Consider the following 17,258-nt stretch of genomic DNA (forward strand, 5'->3'; position numbering starts at 1 on the left):
GGACGTGCCAACAATTTCTGACCTGTCTACTGTCACTGCATATGATACTGTCACCACTGACAGAATGGTGGAGGAATTATTTTCTGTGTTTGTGAATTGTGTGCACTGTGGCTGCATGTGCATCAACAAAGGAGCAGCGCCAAGCGTGCGCCTGTGTCATAAGTAAAGGGCCGGCTGGTTTGTCCGTTAAAGGGTGCTATAACCCCCAAAGTGCACTCCAAAATAAAAATCTTTTTTTTCCTGTGTTTGTGAAATGTGTGGGCTGTAGCCTCACCTGCATCCTCAAAGCAGAAGCGACAAGCGTGCGTCTGTCTGTTAAAGGGGGGTGTAACCCCCAAAGTGCACTCCACAAAAAATAAAAAATTATTTTTTTTCTGTCTTTGAGAATTGTGTGGGCTGTAGCCACACCTGCATCGTCAAAGCAGCAGTGACAAGCATGCATCTGTCTGTTAAAGGGTGGTGTAACCCCCAAAGTGCGCTCCACAAACAATAAAAAAATTCTTCTTTTTTTTCTGTCTTTGTGAATTGTATGGGCTGCAGCCGCAACTGCTTCCTCAAAGCAGCAGCAACAAGCGTGAGTCTGTCTGTTAAAGGGTGGTGTAACCCCCAAAGTGCGCTACAACCAAAATAAAATAATCTTCTTTTCTGTGTTTGTGTGTGAAATGTATGCGTAGTAGCTGCACCTGCACTCTCAAAGCAGCAGCGACAAGCGTGCATCTTTCTGTTAAAGGGTTCTGTAACCCCCAAAGTGCGCTCCACAAAAAATAAAAAATTCTTCTTTTTTTCTGTCTTTGTGAATTGTGTGGGCAGTAGCCGCACCTGCATCCTCAAAGCAGCAGCGACAAGCATGCGTCTGTCTGTTAAAGGGTGGTGTAACCCCCAAAGTGCGCTCCAACCAAAATAAAATAATCTTCTTTTTTTTGTGTTTGTGTGTGAAATGTATGCGTAGTAGCCCCACCTGCATTCTCAAAGCAGCACCGACAAGCGCATAAAAACAGCTAAAATCACAGAATGTGTGGGTTTTTCTGCTCCTATGCTATTATTAACCTCAATAACATTAATTTCCACTCATTTCCAGTGTATTCTGAACACCTCACACCTCACAATACTGTTTTTAGTCCAAAAGGTTGCACAGATGTAGCTGGATGACTATGCTAAGAGATATAAATGGGCGGCACAAACACGTGGCCCATCTAGGAGTGACACTGTAGTGGCAGACAGGATGGCAGTTTGAAAAACTTGGCCCCAAACAGTACATAATGCAAAGAAAAAACAAGAGGTGCAAGATGGAATTGTCCTTGGGCCCTGCCACCCACCCTTATGTTGTATAAACAGGACATGCACACTTTAATAAACCAATCAATTCAATGGCAGAGTCTGCCACACGATTGTGGCTGAATTGATTGGTTTGTTTGGGCCCCCACAAAACAAGCTGGCAATTAATCTGTCCCTGCACAAACTGGCTCTACGGAGGAAAGATGTTGTCCTCATCCTCCTCATTCACCGATTCCTCACCCTCTTCAGTGTTGTGTACATCCTCATCCTCACAGAGTATTAATTCGTCTCCACTGGAATCCACCACCACAAGGCCCTCTGTACGTTCTGGAGGCTGGTCTCCCTGGAAGAGTTGATAATTAATTTTTATGAATATCATCTTATCCATATTTTGTGGAAGCAACCTCCTACGCCTTTCGCTGACAAGGTTCCTGGCTGCACTAAACACTCTTTCAGAGTACTCACTGGAGGGGGGGCAACTCAGGTAAAATAGAGCCAGTTTGTACAGGGGCCTCCAAGTTGTCTCTTTTTCCTGCCAGTACAGGTACAGACTGTCTGACATGCCTACTTGGATGCTGTCACCGATGTAATCCTCCACCATTCTGTCAATGGTGACAGTATCATATGCAGTGACAGTAGACATGTCAGAAATTGTTGCCAGGTCCTTCAGTCCGGACATGATGTCTAAACTTGGTCCTGCCTGCCCTGCATCACCGCCAGCGGGTTGTTTAGGATACCTAAGTTTTTCCTGGCAGCCCCAGTTGCGGGAGAAAATGAAGAAGGAGCTGTTGACGAGTCACGTTCCACTTCAGCTGACAGTATTTTCACCAGCAGGTCTTTGCACCTCTGCAGGCTTGTGTCAGCTGGAAAGAGAGACACCACATAGGCTTTAAACCTAGGATCGAGCACGGTGGCCAAAATGTAGTTGTCTGATTTCAACAGATTGAGCACCCTGGAATCCTGGCAAAGCGAATGAAGGGCTTCATCCACAAGTCCCACATGCCGAGCGGAATCGATCTGTCTTAGCTCCTCCATCACTTTCTCCAGCTGCTTCTGCAAAAGCCTGATGAGGGGAATGACCTGATTCAAGCTGGCAGTGTCTGAACTGACTTCACGTGAGGCAAGTTCAAAGGGCTGGAGAACCTTGTACAACACGGAAATCATTCTCCACTGCGCTTGAGTCAGGTGGATAGCCACTTTGCCTATGTCATAGGTGGATGTATAGGCTTGAATGGCCTTTTGCTGCTCCTCCATCCTCTGAAGCATATAGAGGGTTGAGTTCCACCGTGTCACAACCTCTTGCTTCCGGTATTGGCGGGGCAGGTTCAAGAGTGTTTGCTGGTGCTCCAGTCTTCGGCACACAGTCGCTGAATGGTGAAAGTGGCCAGAAATTTTTCTGCCCACCCAAAGCGTCTCCTGCACGCCCCTATCACTTTTCAGAAAATTCTGCACTACCAAATTTATTTTGTGAGCAAAACATGGGACGTGCTGGAATTTGCCCAGATGTAATGCCCGCACAATATTGGTGTCGTTGTCAGATATCACAAATACCCAGGAGAGTCTAAGTGGGGTAAGCCACTGGGTGATGATTTCCCTCAGTTTCTCTAAGAGGTTGTCGGCGGTGTGCTTATTACTGAAACCGGTGATACACAGTGTATCCTGCCTTGGAACGAGCTGGTGTTTCAGAGATGCTGCTACTGGTGACGCTGCTGTTGTTGCTGCGTAAGGTGATACATCTACCCAGTGGGCTGTCACAGTCATATAGTCCTTAGTCTGCCATGTTCCACTTGTCCACATGTCCGTGGTTAAGTGGACATTGGGTACAACAGCATTTTTCAGGACATTGACATTTCTGTACAGTCTCGGTATCGCCTGCCTAGTTAAGTGGAATCTAGACGGGATTTGGAACTGGGGACACACTACCTCCATCAATTGTCTAAATCCCACTGCAGTAATGGCGGATACCGGACGCACGTCTATCACCAACATAGCAGTCAAGGCCTCAGTTATACGTTTTGCTTCAGGATGACTGCTGTCGTACTTCATCCTCCACGCTAAGGACTGTTGGAGGGTCAATTGTTTAGTAAAAGTAATGGTGTTCCTACTTCCTCTCTGGGATGATGAACGACTCCCAGCAGCAACAGCAGCAGTGGCAGCAGTAGGTGTAGCAATGCAGGATCCTCCGGAGGAATCCCGGATAGGAGAGTCAGTCATGCCAGTGACATGGCCTGCAGGACTACTTCCGATCCTGACTAAGGAGGAAATTGATGAGGAGGGAGTTGAAGGTGTGGTTTGCAGGCGCTTGGATACACAGGACAAAGGGATTTAGGTGTCCCTGGACTGCTTACGGTCTTAGCCAAAGTTTCTGAACTTGACAGTAACTTTTTATGAACACGCTGCAGGTGACGTATAAGGGAGGATGTTCTTAGGTGGTTAACGTCACTACCCCTACTTATTTCACCTTTACATATGGTACATATGGCAAGACAGTTGTTGTCCGCATTTGGATAGAAATATTGCCTGACCAAAGACGTGGACTGTTTGGTCTTCTGCCCAGATATGACCGTGATGGGCTTTTTCATCCCACGGACAACAACTGTCTCCCCCAGAGCCTGATTTAAACAAACCACATCACCATCAGAATCCTCCTCGCCAACTTCCTCCTCAGCGCCAGCTACACCAATATCCTCATCTTGTTGTACTTCAACAGTGACATCTTCAATTTGCATATCAACAAGTGGACTGTGGGTGCTTCTTTCAGCACATGGAGGGGGTTTGCAAATGGTGGACAGAGCCACCTCTTCCCGTCCAGTGCTTGGTAGGTCAGGCATCGCAACCACCACCACACTTGGACTCTCCTTGGGGATTTGTGATATCTTCTTAGAACACACAGTTCTTCGATGTGCTTTTGCCAGCTTAACTCATTTGATTTTTTTAGTGGGAGGAGGGCTACCATCATCACATGAAGCTGAACCACTAGTCATGAACATAGGGAAAGACCTTAGCCGTTCCTTGCCACTCCGTGTCGTAAATGGCATATTGGCAAGTTTACGTTTCTCCTCAGATGATTTAAATGTTTTTTTTAAGGTAATTTTCCTGAACTTTGTCATTTGGGATTGTATATGCCCTCTACTAGGACATTGGGCATCAGCCTTGGCAGACAAAGTTGATGGCATGTTATCGTCTATGTCATGACTAGTTTTTTATCGGAAAAAGTTTGGTCCTCCATTTATGTTGATATATACATGTGGCTAAGGTGCACACACAGAAAATAATTTTTTATTTTTGTTGGAGACTAGTGCACTTTGTGGGTTACACCACCCATTAAGAAATGAGCCAGCCGGCTCTTTACTTATGGGACACAGGTGCACGCTTGGCGCTGCTCCTTTGTTGATGCACATGCAGCTAAACTGCACACAATTCACAAAGAATTATTTTTTATTTTTTGTGGATTGCACTTTGAGGTTTATACCACCCTTTAACAAACAGACGCACCCTTGGCGCTGCTGCTTTGAGGATGCACGTACAGTGCAGACAATCCTCAAACACAGAAGAAAATGTTTTATTTTTGTTGGAGTGCACTTTGGGGGTTACACCACCCTTTAACTGACAGACGCACGCTTGGCGCTGCTGCTTTGAGGATCCACGTACACAGAAAAATATATATATTTTTTGGAGTGCACTTTGGGGGTTACAGCACCCTTTAATGGATGAGCCCTTTACTTATGACACAGGCGCAGGCTTGGAATTACTTTGTTGATGCACATGCGGCTACTGCGCACACAATTCACAAACACAAAAAATATTTTTGTATTTTGTTTGGAGTGCACTTGGGGGTTACAGCACCCTTTATCGGTCAAGCCATCCGGTCCTTTACTTATGACACAGGCGCACGCTTGGAATTACTTTGTTGATGCACATGCAGCTACTGCGCACACAATTCACAAACACAAAAAAAAAAATTTTTTTCGGAGTGCACTTTGGGGGAGCACCCCTGATGCACAATTCACCCCCTGGACAACACTACAGCACCCCTCTAGTACTACTGCCTTTATGGGACACTGCACAACACAGTCCAGCCAGCCCCTATAGACTTTGGAGTGGACACAGCCCCTCTGACTGCAACTGACTGCACAACGCTGCCCAGCCAGCCCCTATGACAGCAACACAACACAGCCCAGCCAGCCCCTATGGACAACTGCAGCACAACACAGCCCAGTCAGCCCCTATGGACTGAGTGGTCACAACCCCTATGGATAACAGCAGCACAACACAGCCCAGCCAGTCCTAGCTCCCACCCTCCCTCTTCACTGTCCACAGTCGGAGTGAGAAATGGCGCCAATGTGGGGACTTTTTATAGAGTCCAAAACCCGCGAGATCCGGAAGGCAGGATGATGACGCTTTGCCTCGATTTCAGATCCAAGTCAGGCGGGATAAGTCAAGCCTGACTCGGATATGACTCGGATCGGGGGGGCTCGGGTGGGTTCGGATTTCAGAAATCCGAACCCGCTCATCCCTACTTCAAAGCAGCAGATATTTTTCTGTACCCTTCCCAAGATTTGTGCCTCGAGACAATCTTGTCTCGGAGGTCTGTAGACAATTCCTTGGACTTCATGCTTGGTTTGTGCTCAGACATGCACTGTCAGGTCTGAGACCTTGTATAGACAGGTGTATGCCTTTCAAAATCATGTCCAATCAACTGAATTTACCACAGTTGGACTCCTGAACATCTTAAGGATGATCAGTGGAAACAGGATGCACCTCAATTTTGAACTTCATGGCAAAGGCTGTGAATATTTATGTTAATGTGATTTTATTAAATTTGCAAAAATCTCTAAAAAACTTTTTACTCATTGTCACTATGAGGTATAGTGTATAGAATTTTGAGGACAAACATGAATTTACTCAGTTTTGGAATAAGGCTGTAACATAACAAAATGTGGAAAAAGTGAAGCGCTGTGAATACTTTCAGGATGCACTGTATACTGTATGTATATCAACCTGAATATTGCAATAATTTCAAGAAAATATTATGCATTGATGGTTCTCCCCAGAGTGAATATATAGAATGTGTTTAAAGAGAGGAGAGAAATATAATTTGGGTAATTTTTCTATAAAACTTAACTTTCAGTTTTTCTACTATAATAGGACATAGATATAACTCTTCAACAATTTGGCAAGCAAACATCAAAATATACAGTGAAATGTATACTGTGTCCTGCCCAATTGGCAAGTGAAGGAAGTGTGTCCATATTTTGAAGCAAAATATGAGCAAAAACTGCTGGGAGTGCAATAGGGTTACCACCAGGGGCGTCTTTAGAGAGGAGGAGGCCCGTGTACATCCCCCGTCATGGGCCCCCTCCTCTCACTCTGGTGTCCGGCAGCCGACTGATGCATCTGGGCAGACACCGCAGAATCAATAGACTGTGGACACTAGAGTGTACCCAGTGTCTATTGCACATGCGCAGATTGCTGGGGAAATGGCATGGCCACCATTTTCCCGGTGATCTTCTAACAGCGCATGCGGAAAACTCTAGAAGAATGGTGGCGGCGGCCATTTTCTGGCATTTGAACAGCGTTGGGAGACCTGATGTGGGGCTTCAGAGAGGTAAATATGACAAAGTATGGGTGCAGGGTGTGCGGGCACCCCCTTGTCCCGGGGGCCCGTGTGCACCGCACTCCCTGCACCCATTATAGATATGCCCCTGGTTACCACTTAGTCATTTCAGATTCCAGGACAGGGTGCATGAAAGGGGGAGTAACAATGAACATGACCAAAATTACTGTAGGGTTACAACCATTTTTTTCTCAGATTTTAGGGCCCCACATAGCACTGTATATGCTACATGTACACCTTATTAATACCTCAGAGCCCCCTCATCTCATACCATTTTAAGGTAACCCAGAGTCCCTCATGAGCCTTTGTATGCTTCCAATCCCTTCATGCCCATTTTAATACATTTGAGACCTCTCATTTACTTATATGCCAGTCCAGACCACCTCATGCCTCTTTGCAGTATATGTCTCAGATCCCCCTCAATCATGCTACTTTATATGCCAGCCTGAGAGCACACAAGCCATGCCCCATACATGCAACCCAGGACCCCCGTATGCCCTTGCATTGACTAAGGCTTACTTACCTTCAATCACCATGACAGTTCCAGTCTGAATGAACTCTCCTCTAGACCAACCACAAATAATTATCTGCCTGGCAGAGGCTCTGAGAGTCTGATACCGTCCGGCACACACCACACATGTCACTGCTCCAGTCACACCCATGGTCAAAAGGATTACTCAGAGGGGGTAGCAGCGGGTGAACTAGAATTTGAGAGTAGAGTGGACCAGCTTGGCAGTGTCATACTCACAGTGAGTTTATCAGTGCCGCAACAAGAGATTCCATGTATCACTAAACTGTGGGAAAAGCACACATTGAGGATGATTCACAGTTGGAAGCAAAGCAAAAAAAGGGAGAAACTTTCCACCTGGACAAACCGTGATGCAGGGCCAGACTGGGACTAAAATTCAGCACTGGTATTAGAAGCACATAGGCCCACCTGCTGTGGACTTCATGCATAAAAAACATGCCATTGCTAGTAAAACGTGAGCTACCACTTTTGGGCCCATATATGATGTACACGGTATCAATATTTACTCTAGTAAAAGTTTGTAAGGCTATCTGGTACACATCTAGATTTTACAGGGCAAAAAAATGCTACTTTTACTTTGACTCTTGCTGCTCAAATAACTCTTACCACCATAATTACAGAAGGAACAGTGGGCCTGAGACGAGAGAGAAATCACTCGCTCCGGTGCTCGCATCCAAAAGGGGTGGCTGTCGATGTTGATCGACAGCTCACCCCGTTTGGTAGGCGGGTCGGGGAGGGTGGATGGCCAAATGGAGGCATTCCCAAAGGAATGCCTGCCATTTGGGGGCGGAAGCTCACTGGGGCTTGCGGCAGATGAGACACTACCACAAGGGTCTCGTTGCAAGCCCCGATGGTCACGACCATCGCGACCATCACCTGGCCGCTCGCTAGAATGAAGCACAGAAGATAAAGTAAAGGTGAACTGGTCATTAATTTCCTCGTTGGTTTATAAATATGAAAACCCCCAACATGTAACAGCTGCCAGTAACTATAAAACACAGAATAATGGGCCCATTTATCATAGCATATTTGCAGCTTCATCCCCGAAAACACACGTTTTCGGGGGTTACCCGCAAATATTATGTTTCCCTCTGGGTGTATGAAGGAGGGACTGCAGCAGATATCTCCGATACCTGATGCAATCCCTCCATTCCAACTGGCAGCCACTTCCCCCATAAGTCTCTATGGGGGATCCAATGTTGCCAAATTTACCAACTTCCGGAATGCGATGCATTTCAGAGATTGGCCCCCACAGCTAATGCCATCTGAAGATGTTGTTAGCCACTGTTGCCTATGGGCAATGGTGGCCGCACATTTGTAGTCAACGGGACTGCACATGCGCAGAAGCCTATACAGCACATTAGGTACATCACAGGGATGGGCTCCTTTTGTAGCCCTTGGCCAAATAATAATACATTCCAGCGCTATGATCACATTTTGCAATGCGATGGGTGGTAATGTCATGCCCAGATTGCATTGCAAATGCGATCATTCATAAATGGACCCCTGAGTGATATGAACTGCAGAAAATCAGTGAGAAATATAAGACACCCAGCCAGTGGCGTAATTTCTTCCCAGACGCCTGGAGACAAGTTATAATTTGGTGCCAACCCCCCAGTCACAGCCACCGACACTGTAATGTAGCAATTCGCATGCAGACAGGCTATAGATAGAAGAAGACGGCAGCTGATGGTCTGACATGGAGCTCTCCACTTGTGAATGGTGGCTTCTCAGGTGGCGGAAAGGGGTGCCATGTATTGAGCGGCCGTGACTGTACACTCTGGGTACATAGTTACAGCCCTAAATGGAGTGAGTATATTGTGGAGAATGGAGGAGATACCCCTTCAGAGCTGGAGTCCGGCGGCAGGCGCCTCCATTGTCTCCCATAGTTCTGCCCCAGCACCCTGCTGAGTGATCCAAGATTTTATCCCTATCTAAAATCCCAGTATCTTGGGTATTCCTTTATATAACAACATCAGACCATCTGCTCTGTCAGGGGAGAGTAATTGAACTACCTTCTGAATGCAGACCTGTCACCGATGAAGCACGCTAATATCTTTGTGAACCCACTGTGGATCACAGAGGTTTGAAGGATAATCAAACTGATCCTGACTTGCTCTAATATCCCAACACTACTTAAAAGAGAGGGGGTTGAGCATGCATGGGTGATCAACATTCCCCAGAAGTGTAGCCAATTATTAAATGTTCCACAATACAGATATAGTCACCGGTTGCAGAGGCAGTGGGTGGCACGGAACACCTCTCTCCAGTGACATCCACTTTGTGTCAACCACTGCCTCTAGTGGGTGAAACTAAGCGGATGACACTGGGGAGAGGCATTGTTTGATAGTCAGTTGGTGATGCTGCTGAGTGGCAATGGTTAACACAGGAATGTGGCAGTGGGTGATGCTGGGGAGAGCAGTGAGAGATTAATGGAGAGGCTGACAGGGAGAGGCAGTTGGTGACACAGAGGATGACGGGGAGAGGCAGTGGGTGACAGGGAGTGACATAGAGAAGCAGTCAGTGGTGTCAGGTAGAGTGTGAAAGCAGTGGGTGACAAGGAGAGTGTGACAGAGAGATAGTGACACCGAGAAGAGGCAGAGGGTGACAGGCAAAGGGTGAGGCAGTGGGTAATAGGAAAAGATAGTGGGAGGTGGTGAGTCAATGGGTGACAGGGAGAGGGTAATGGGTAGAGGCAGTGGTTGATGTAGGGAGAGGCAAAGGGTGACAGGGAGAATGTGACGGGAAGAGGCAGTAAGTGATGGAAAGAGGAAATGGACAACACCAGGGAGAGGCAGTGGGTGACACCATGGAATGGGTGACAGAAGGGAGGCAGTAGGTGACAGAGTATGACAGTGAAAGGCATTGTGTGACAGGGAGAGGTAGTGGGTGATGGAAAGAGGCAATGGACAACACCAGGAAAAGACAGTGGGTGACACCATGGAATGGATGACAGAGGGGAGGCAGTAGGTAACAGAGTATGACAGTGAAAGGCAGTGTGTGACAGGGAGAGGTAGTGGGTGATGCTAGGTAGAGGGCAGTAGCCCTTCAGCTCCAGCTGCTGCTGGGATTTGGGAGACTGGATAACATCTGGTGTGTCTATGACTGCCTTTCTCTTGCGGTACGGCCTGGATTTGTGGGAGGAGAAGGACTGGTGCTGTGCCCAGCACAGGTGTCAATGTCAGACAGTGGCCGTGAGTGAGAGGCTGAGCTGTGATAATAGAAGGTGGGGTCTCTCTTTCTCCAGCTCCATCTCACTCTCTCACGAACACTTATGAGGCATGAGGGAGGTCGCCGGGTAATAGCAGGTCGCAGCATGAACACGAGGCCGGCAGAGCAGAGTGGGGATGTACAAGCAGTAAATAAAAGCACTGCAACCGGAGTCATTATCAGCTCAGCATCCTCATGGGTGCATTTTATGCACTATGCAGTTGCCAGTCGAGCAGAGTGACTGAGGGGGTTGTGCTGCTTATGTGGACCTGTGGACAGCCAAACTAGCCCATCTGCCCATCGGCCCATCTGGCATGTGCCAGAAATGCCAGATGGCCAGTCTAGCCCTGCTGTGGTGCAAATACTTTTTCAGTTTGTAGTGTAAATACTGGATGCTTCTTAATTTAACCCACATTTTTTTTCAACTGCAATGTAGAGTATAGCCCTTCCAAACTCTAAAGCCTGGTACACACTAGACAATATGTAATCCAATCCGACGGTTGGGCCAGTGTGTACCGGCTATTTTGCTGATGATGCACGCTCCTCCATGCAGATCCGATGGGTGATATTGTCAGTGGGTATGAACTTGACAATCACGAGACCACCCGCCATGTCCCGCCATTAGCTAGATCATGATGGGTACACATCATTACTGTGTACCCAGCATAAGGGGTCAATCCAATTTGGTGCAAATTGCGAGGTGCAAGTTGCTGTTTTCTCTTCAAATTTGCATAGAAAATTAATTTTGCAATCCAATTAGCAACTTGCACTGAACCAGTCAGAGTGAATTCTCATTTTTCCATTCTCACCTCCCCGAGGGTGAGAGATGGAAAGGAAAACTTTTTTTAAGGTTAAAATGTTGGGACACTATGCTGAACCCCTTGGGCACCCCCTACCTTATGACTAATTAGGTAATTGGAAGTTTCCAATTAGTTTAATTAGTCCAATAATTACATGTCATTTTGGGCCTCAAATTACCCCAAAATCATCTTTTTTGCTAGTTTAGGCACCCCCAATTTAATTACAGTATTTTTTTAATTGAAAAATAATAGTTTTTTCATAATTTGTTTACAAAGTACCTTCAAATTTTAAGATTAAACAAAAAAAGGTTTTTTGCATTTTTTTTGTTTAAAAAGCACAAATCAGCCATTTGACACCATTAACAAACCTTCAGTACTTTCCCAATGCCCACAAACAGCCTTCTATATGGCCCTGCTTCTATAGGGTCCTGCTAATGCAATGATCAATTTTGGGAGGTTCAGGATGGTCTCCCCACTTTTTCATGCACTTTTCTCACATCGCATTTGCCAGTCAATTCGCAAACCTCCAGTTTGAGTTTTGTGAATAGTTTCATGAAACAAACTCACTACTTGCAATTCGCACCTACTGTAACGTGTTTGACCCCTAAATCTCCTGCATATTTTACATCTGCCCTACCAGCAGTGCAACATGGTTTTGCCACAGTGCAAATTTGCTCCCTTTTATGCTTTGCTACCAACTTTAAATCAGCCCCATTATTTTGTGTGTTATACCCACTTTACCAGAGAATATGTGTGATGAAGCCCTTGAAAATGACTAAGTGACCTTTCTCATTTTTCCATTTGAAATATTATATTTATTTTGAGACACAATATGTATGTCATGCAGTTGTTAATTCCTGGCTGTTATCTTGTTCTAGCTCATAAACTGTTCCCTTTTGAATAGGTCTCGTACTGTTCTCTCTCTTCAGATTATAACAGATGTCAGTGTGAACTATCAGACACAGTGTCATAAGAACCCTCCCACAATTTGGCAAACATTATTTGAGCTCAAATATCATAGCACTCATTGCTGCAAGCACTCTATATAAACAGCCCTGAAGAAACCGGAGAGCCACAAGCTTTGAGTCTTCCCATCCAAGAGCAAGTATCTTTAACAGACAGAAACAGAAGCATGTAAAGTGCAGATTGCTATATGCTGAAAAGATTTTCTCTTATGGAATATAAATCACATTTAAAACTCTTCAGAGAACCCAACACAGAAGGTAAAGTACAGACTCATAAATAAATGTATCTGTTGTTTAAAAGTTTCCTGCATCTTTATGTTTCAAATTACTTTTGTTTCTTAAATATTTGTGTGTTCATTAAGTTAATTTGCAAGACTTTTAAGTTTTTATCCCTCCATATGTGTTAACCATTCCAAAACCATCTGTAGACTCACACAGGTACAGCAATGTGACTGTTCTTTTGGAAAAAGTGCAGTCTGTTCTGACTTTGCTGTTTTGCAATTAAATATAATTGTTTCTGTTCTTTTTTGTCTCTCAGGCACAGTTTAACTGAATTTTCTGCTGCTTTTGATACTAGTGTTGTTGGAATAGGGACCATGGCATCTGTTCCATCAGCTGGTTGTCTGCTAGCAAAAAATCAGTTCTACAGAGGTAACAGCTAAAAGATAAATGTGTTTTTCAGAGATTCTCAAAATAAATCTACAATTTCTATTTTGTTCAAATTGTGTGAATATTTTTATATACAGTTCTTCAATAACTATTAATATCTTTTATTTGCAGCAAGGCTAAATTCAGAGTCTAGTGTCTGCTCCAGTAGTTCAGACTCTGGAATCCAAATGGATCTGGAGAAATCTCATCAAGGTACAGTATGTCTTATTTTTAATGTGCATATATTATGAACTTTATTACAGTTTTATATGCCACCCATTAGATATATAAATGAAAATGTATGTATGATTGCACTTCAGGTCAAGCTTGTGTGCAATTCTCATTAAATGCATTGCTTAATATTTTTGGAACCTGTGTTTTTCAGTCAAATTTCTATATATTACTGCTGGTCTGAGATGTTTAGCTTTCTTGTTCTTAGCTATTCTTTGTGTTGTGTTGTGGATTCAGCACAGAAAGCACTATGTCAAATCCAAAGGCAACATATACAGTATAGTAATATTTGCAGGAAGACGTGTCAATACGAGCCAAATAAAGTAATTTCAATTGTTATATACAATATGATTATATAATTATAATATTGATATGGACAATCATGATCATCACTGTACATTAATGGGCAAATATGTGATCTTTTATTTAGTACATTTATAAAATAAATATCACACAAATCTACCAAGCAATCATATTATGGCTACTTTTCCTCCTCATTACTGTACTACAAAATAGCCAGATCAAGCTGAAAACAAATTTATTCATTTGGAAAATGTATTAGGCTGATCTGGCTTGTTTTTTATTTGGTAGGTTTGCCAGATATGGTTGAAAAATGCTGGTGGCTTAAAAACTTTTTTCACTGTGAGCAAGTCCCTGTGTCATCTGTGAGCATTAACATGGCTACTGGGAGGTAAGTCTTCGGGATAGTTATGTTTTTTAAAAGTGTGCATGTGGGAAATATAGTTTTCAAATATACAGTGAAACTTCCATTATTTAGGAAATGGAGCTGTTCATGACTTTGGTCATCCAGCTTCATCATCTAGATAGTCAAGGTTTTACAATTTTAAAGTATTAAAATTGAAATCAAGATAATACCTTAAGTTATATCGCCATCGTATCAAAAATTATTCCATAAAATAAATGCTTATAATTTAACCAAGTAGATTAGAAGATTAATTTGACTTCTCCTGATCAAAAAAACAAAAAAATGAATACTGTAGAAAAGAAGAAAACATGAGAAATTATAGCATCTTCTGTCATGGAAGTTACAAACCTCCTGGTGAAACATCAAAACATAATTCAGCACTAAACGGGGATCCTCTCCAGAAGCTAATTGGCTAAACTGATGTACAAATAGTAATGTATTGTAAAATGGAAAAGTAGGAAGACATTTTAGGCTTAAATATAACAAATACCTACAAGGAAGCTTACATTAATTAATAATACTATTAGGTAATCTGGGAAATTCATAATATTTGGAGCTATTTATATATACATTTATTCCTGTACAATGTGCTTGACACTAATGTAGTGGGAGCCAAGAGATCTTCATTGTGCTTTTATTTTATTTTGCAGGTTTATCATTTTCTAATATACATTCCTCTTAATATAAGCATTTCTTGTTTTTACCTCAGTTAAATATAACTATATATTTAAATTTAAATGTAACGTTAGTAAAATATAATTGAAATTTGTGTTTGTTTTTGTTCGTATATAATATACTTTTGTTAATTTGGTTGTAAAGCCATTCTTAATTATTTTTTTAATTGCAAATATTACCTTGGCAATTTCTGCAAATGCAGAGCATTTTTGCTGACTGCAAGATCTCTTTATGCACAGGTGCACAGTGGTGTAAATGACATGTAAACAAATACACGCTAAAATATATTATGCCCTCTCTGGGTGACTTATCTGCCAGAAAAGCTAGTACCCAGAAAGGAAGTGAACAGAGGGTATATTATAATGAGCATATACTATCACAGTACATTAAATGAAGGACTAAAAATATATTTTTTCATTAATAGGAACCACAGCTGATTGTCTCTGTCTACAAATGTAACTGCAAAAAATAAACCTTGCTTGCTTCAATGGATGCCAATGGAGAAATTTACACGCTACAGTATATTGTCTGGAGACAATCAACTCTGCGAATAAGAAGACACTTAATGATATTCTCTTTTACCCAAACATGTCAATCTAATCATTTTATTTCAATCACTGTGTCTAATCAGACCGAAAAGAATGTATTTTTGTCTGCTTAATCAGACTGAACATCATATCCAATATGCATTTGGAGTTGGGGCAGATTATTCAAAATAAACAATTGGGATGCAACTGCAATTAGATTAAAATAGTAACATTAAGCACTGTATGCATCAAAACAAAAAATGTGTTGCCAAGCAATACACCTTTTATTCAATAGTGATTCATTTTTATAGTGATTCATTTTTATAATTTTTAACCCATTTAAAACGTAATATTTTGATTGGGCATGCTGCTTTTATGTCTGATATAAATATGAAATTAATGTGTGCAAGAGGCAATATGATAAACACTTTTTACCTTGTTTGCACAATATTACTATTTTATTTAGTTCATAAGGAATCATGCACATCAAGTACGTTCCAGAAATATATTAGGATTTAGACTTTATACTACAATTTTATTTCAGTAATTAGAACTATTGTTGTCAGAAGGAAATAACACTAAGCAAACATACAGATAGTTGGATTCTCAGTTATTAAACATTAAAGTTAGCTGTGTAGCTAAATGTTGGGATATAGCTGTTCTATCACTCCAATACAGATGAGTGCCATTGAAGTAAAAGTTTGCACAAATGTAATAATACTATTTTACCTTCTGTTTATATTTTGTTGATTTTATTGTCTAAAGGGCCCCATACATCTGCCGGCTGTTACACCGATTCCCCGGTCGGACCAGAACCACCGATCCGCTGGATGGAAATGCAGATTGGCGGCCAATGATGATCGTCTCTCCATCAGGGAATCAGTGAAGTTCTTCATGTAAAAATTCCCGATTTGCTGATCCTGATCATATTTTGGTCAGGATTGGTAAATCAGGACATTTCAACATTTTGGATTTTACCGATGCCCCAAACCTGGCATCTGGGATTCAGGGAATTAGCCCAATACATCAAAAATGTAAGGGGGTCTTAAGAACAGAGATGGGATGACAACAGTCAATTCAATCTGTAATATACTGTAGTGTGGCTGGGGTGGGACTGGGAGTACTTTACTACTGATAAAAAGTGCAACATTTTGTGGCCACATGTGGAATAAGCCAATTTCCTAAACACCATTCAAAACACAACTTTGAATTATTGTGAACCCATCTGTAATGTAACACATATTTTCCTGCAGAGTCTCTGCTTAGATTTTAAAGTCTGTTATTGCTGTATTATATCCATATTTTTCATGGGTACATGGTTTAATGCTACATGTTTTTATATGATGTTTGTATTTTGTACAGATATATTTTAAAATATATAAAATAAAATATTTATATCATTAATCTTGGTATTGTATTGGATTATTTTCTGCAGAAATGACCAGTATAAAGCTGCATTAAAATGATCACCACCCTCAGATGTTGATTGTGTACAGGATACATTTTATAAAATGAATTACTTCTATTTATATGGCAGGACCAGGAAAGCAGGACATTGCCCTGTTAGATTTGTCAGACAGGGAAATAATTGTGATTGTGAGCTAAGAAATATTATTGATCAATACTCAAACAATTCTCAATGGACAGGAATCAACTTCCTCACCTAAGTGTCTCTGCATCAGGTCCTACTAAACCATGAAAGAGCATTTGACAATCCAAGTACAAACACATAAATGACACATAAATGTACCATGTAAAGAGTGTAGTCACTAGATTTATTTCTTACAAAGACATTTTTAGCAGAAATAAGTGAGCCACGCTGTTTTTTTTCCCTTGGTTTTTATTTTGTTTCCTCCTATATCAGTGTTTATCCTCCTATATCAGTGTTTATTTTGTTTTTGAAAAACAAGATTGTTGCTTGCAATTTAGTTTTGCATTGAAGCAAAAAAATTCATTTTGTTAAACAAATAAGCTTACAAATATTCTACATTCAGTTTCTTTCAAAGTATTTTAATCTGTAAAGCATCAATACATTTGTATGTATTACATATGAAAAATACAAAGATTGTTGAATA

The 17,258-nt window shown here is 42.2% G+C and overlaps 1 protein-coding gene across 3 annotated transcripts; it reads left to right on the forward strand.

The window, feature by feature from the left end:
• The first annotated feature begins 12,516 nt into the window (after positions 1–12,516).
• PPDPFL (pancreatic progenitor cell differentiation and proliferation factor like) lies at positions 12,517–16,531 on the forward strand. 3 transcript variants are annotated; one of them, XM_088469765.1, is made up of 5 exons: positions 12,517–12,654; positions 12,935–13,047; positions 13,177–13,257; positions 13,867–13,966; positions 15,081–16,531. In XM_088469765.1, the coding sequence occupies exons 2-5, from the start codon at positions 12,993–12,995 to the stop codon at positions 15,091–15,093; spliced, it is 249 nt and encodes an 82-aa protein (XP_088325891.1). In that variant the 5' UTR covers positions 12,517–12,654; positions 12,935–12,992; the 3' UTR covers positions 15,094–16,531. The 3 variants fall into 3 exon arrangements, with proteins under 3 accessions (XP_088325891.1, XP_088325892.1, XP_088325890.1); XM_088469766.1 differs by having other exon boundaries at positions 12,974–13,047; XM_088469764.1 differs by lacking the exon at positions 12,935–13,047.
• Positions 16,532–17,258: the final 727 nt, after the last annotated feature.

Source organism: Taudactylus pleione, unplaced genomic scaffold (genome assembly GCF_031769625.1).
Source record: "Taudactylus pleione unplaced genomic scaffold, aTauple2 ptg000093l, whole genome shotgun sequence".
In the NCBI taxonomy this organism is placed as follows: Eukaryota; Metazoa; Chordata; class Amphibia; order Anura; family Myobatrachidae; genus Taudactylus; species Taudactylus pleione.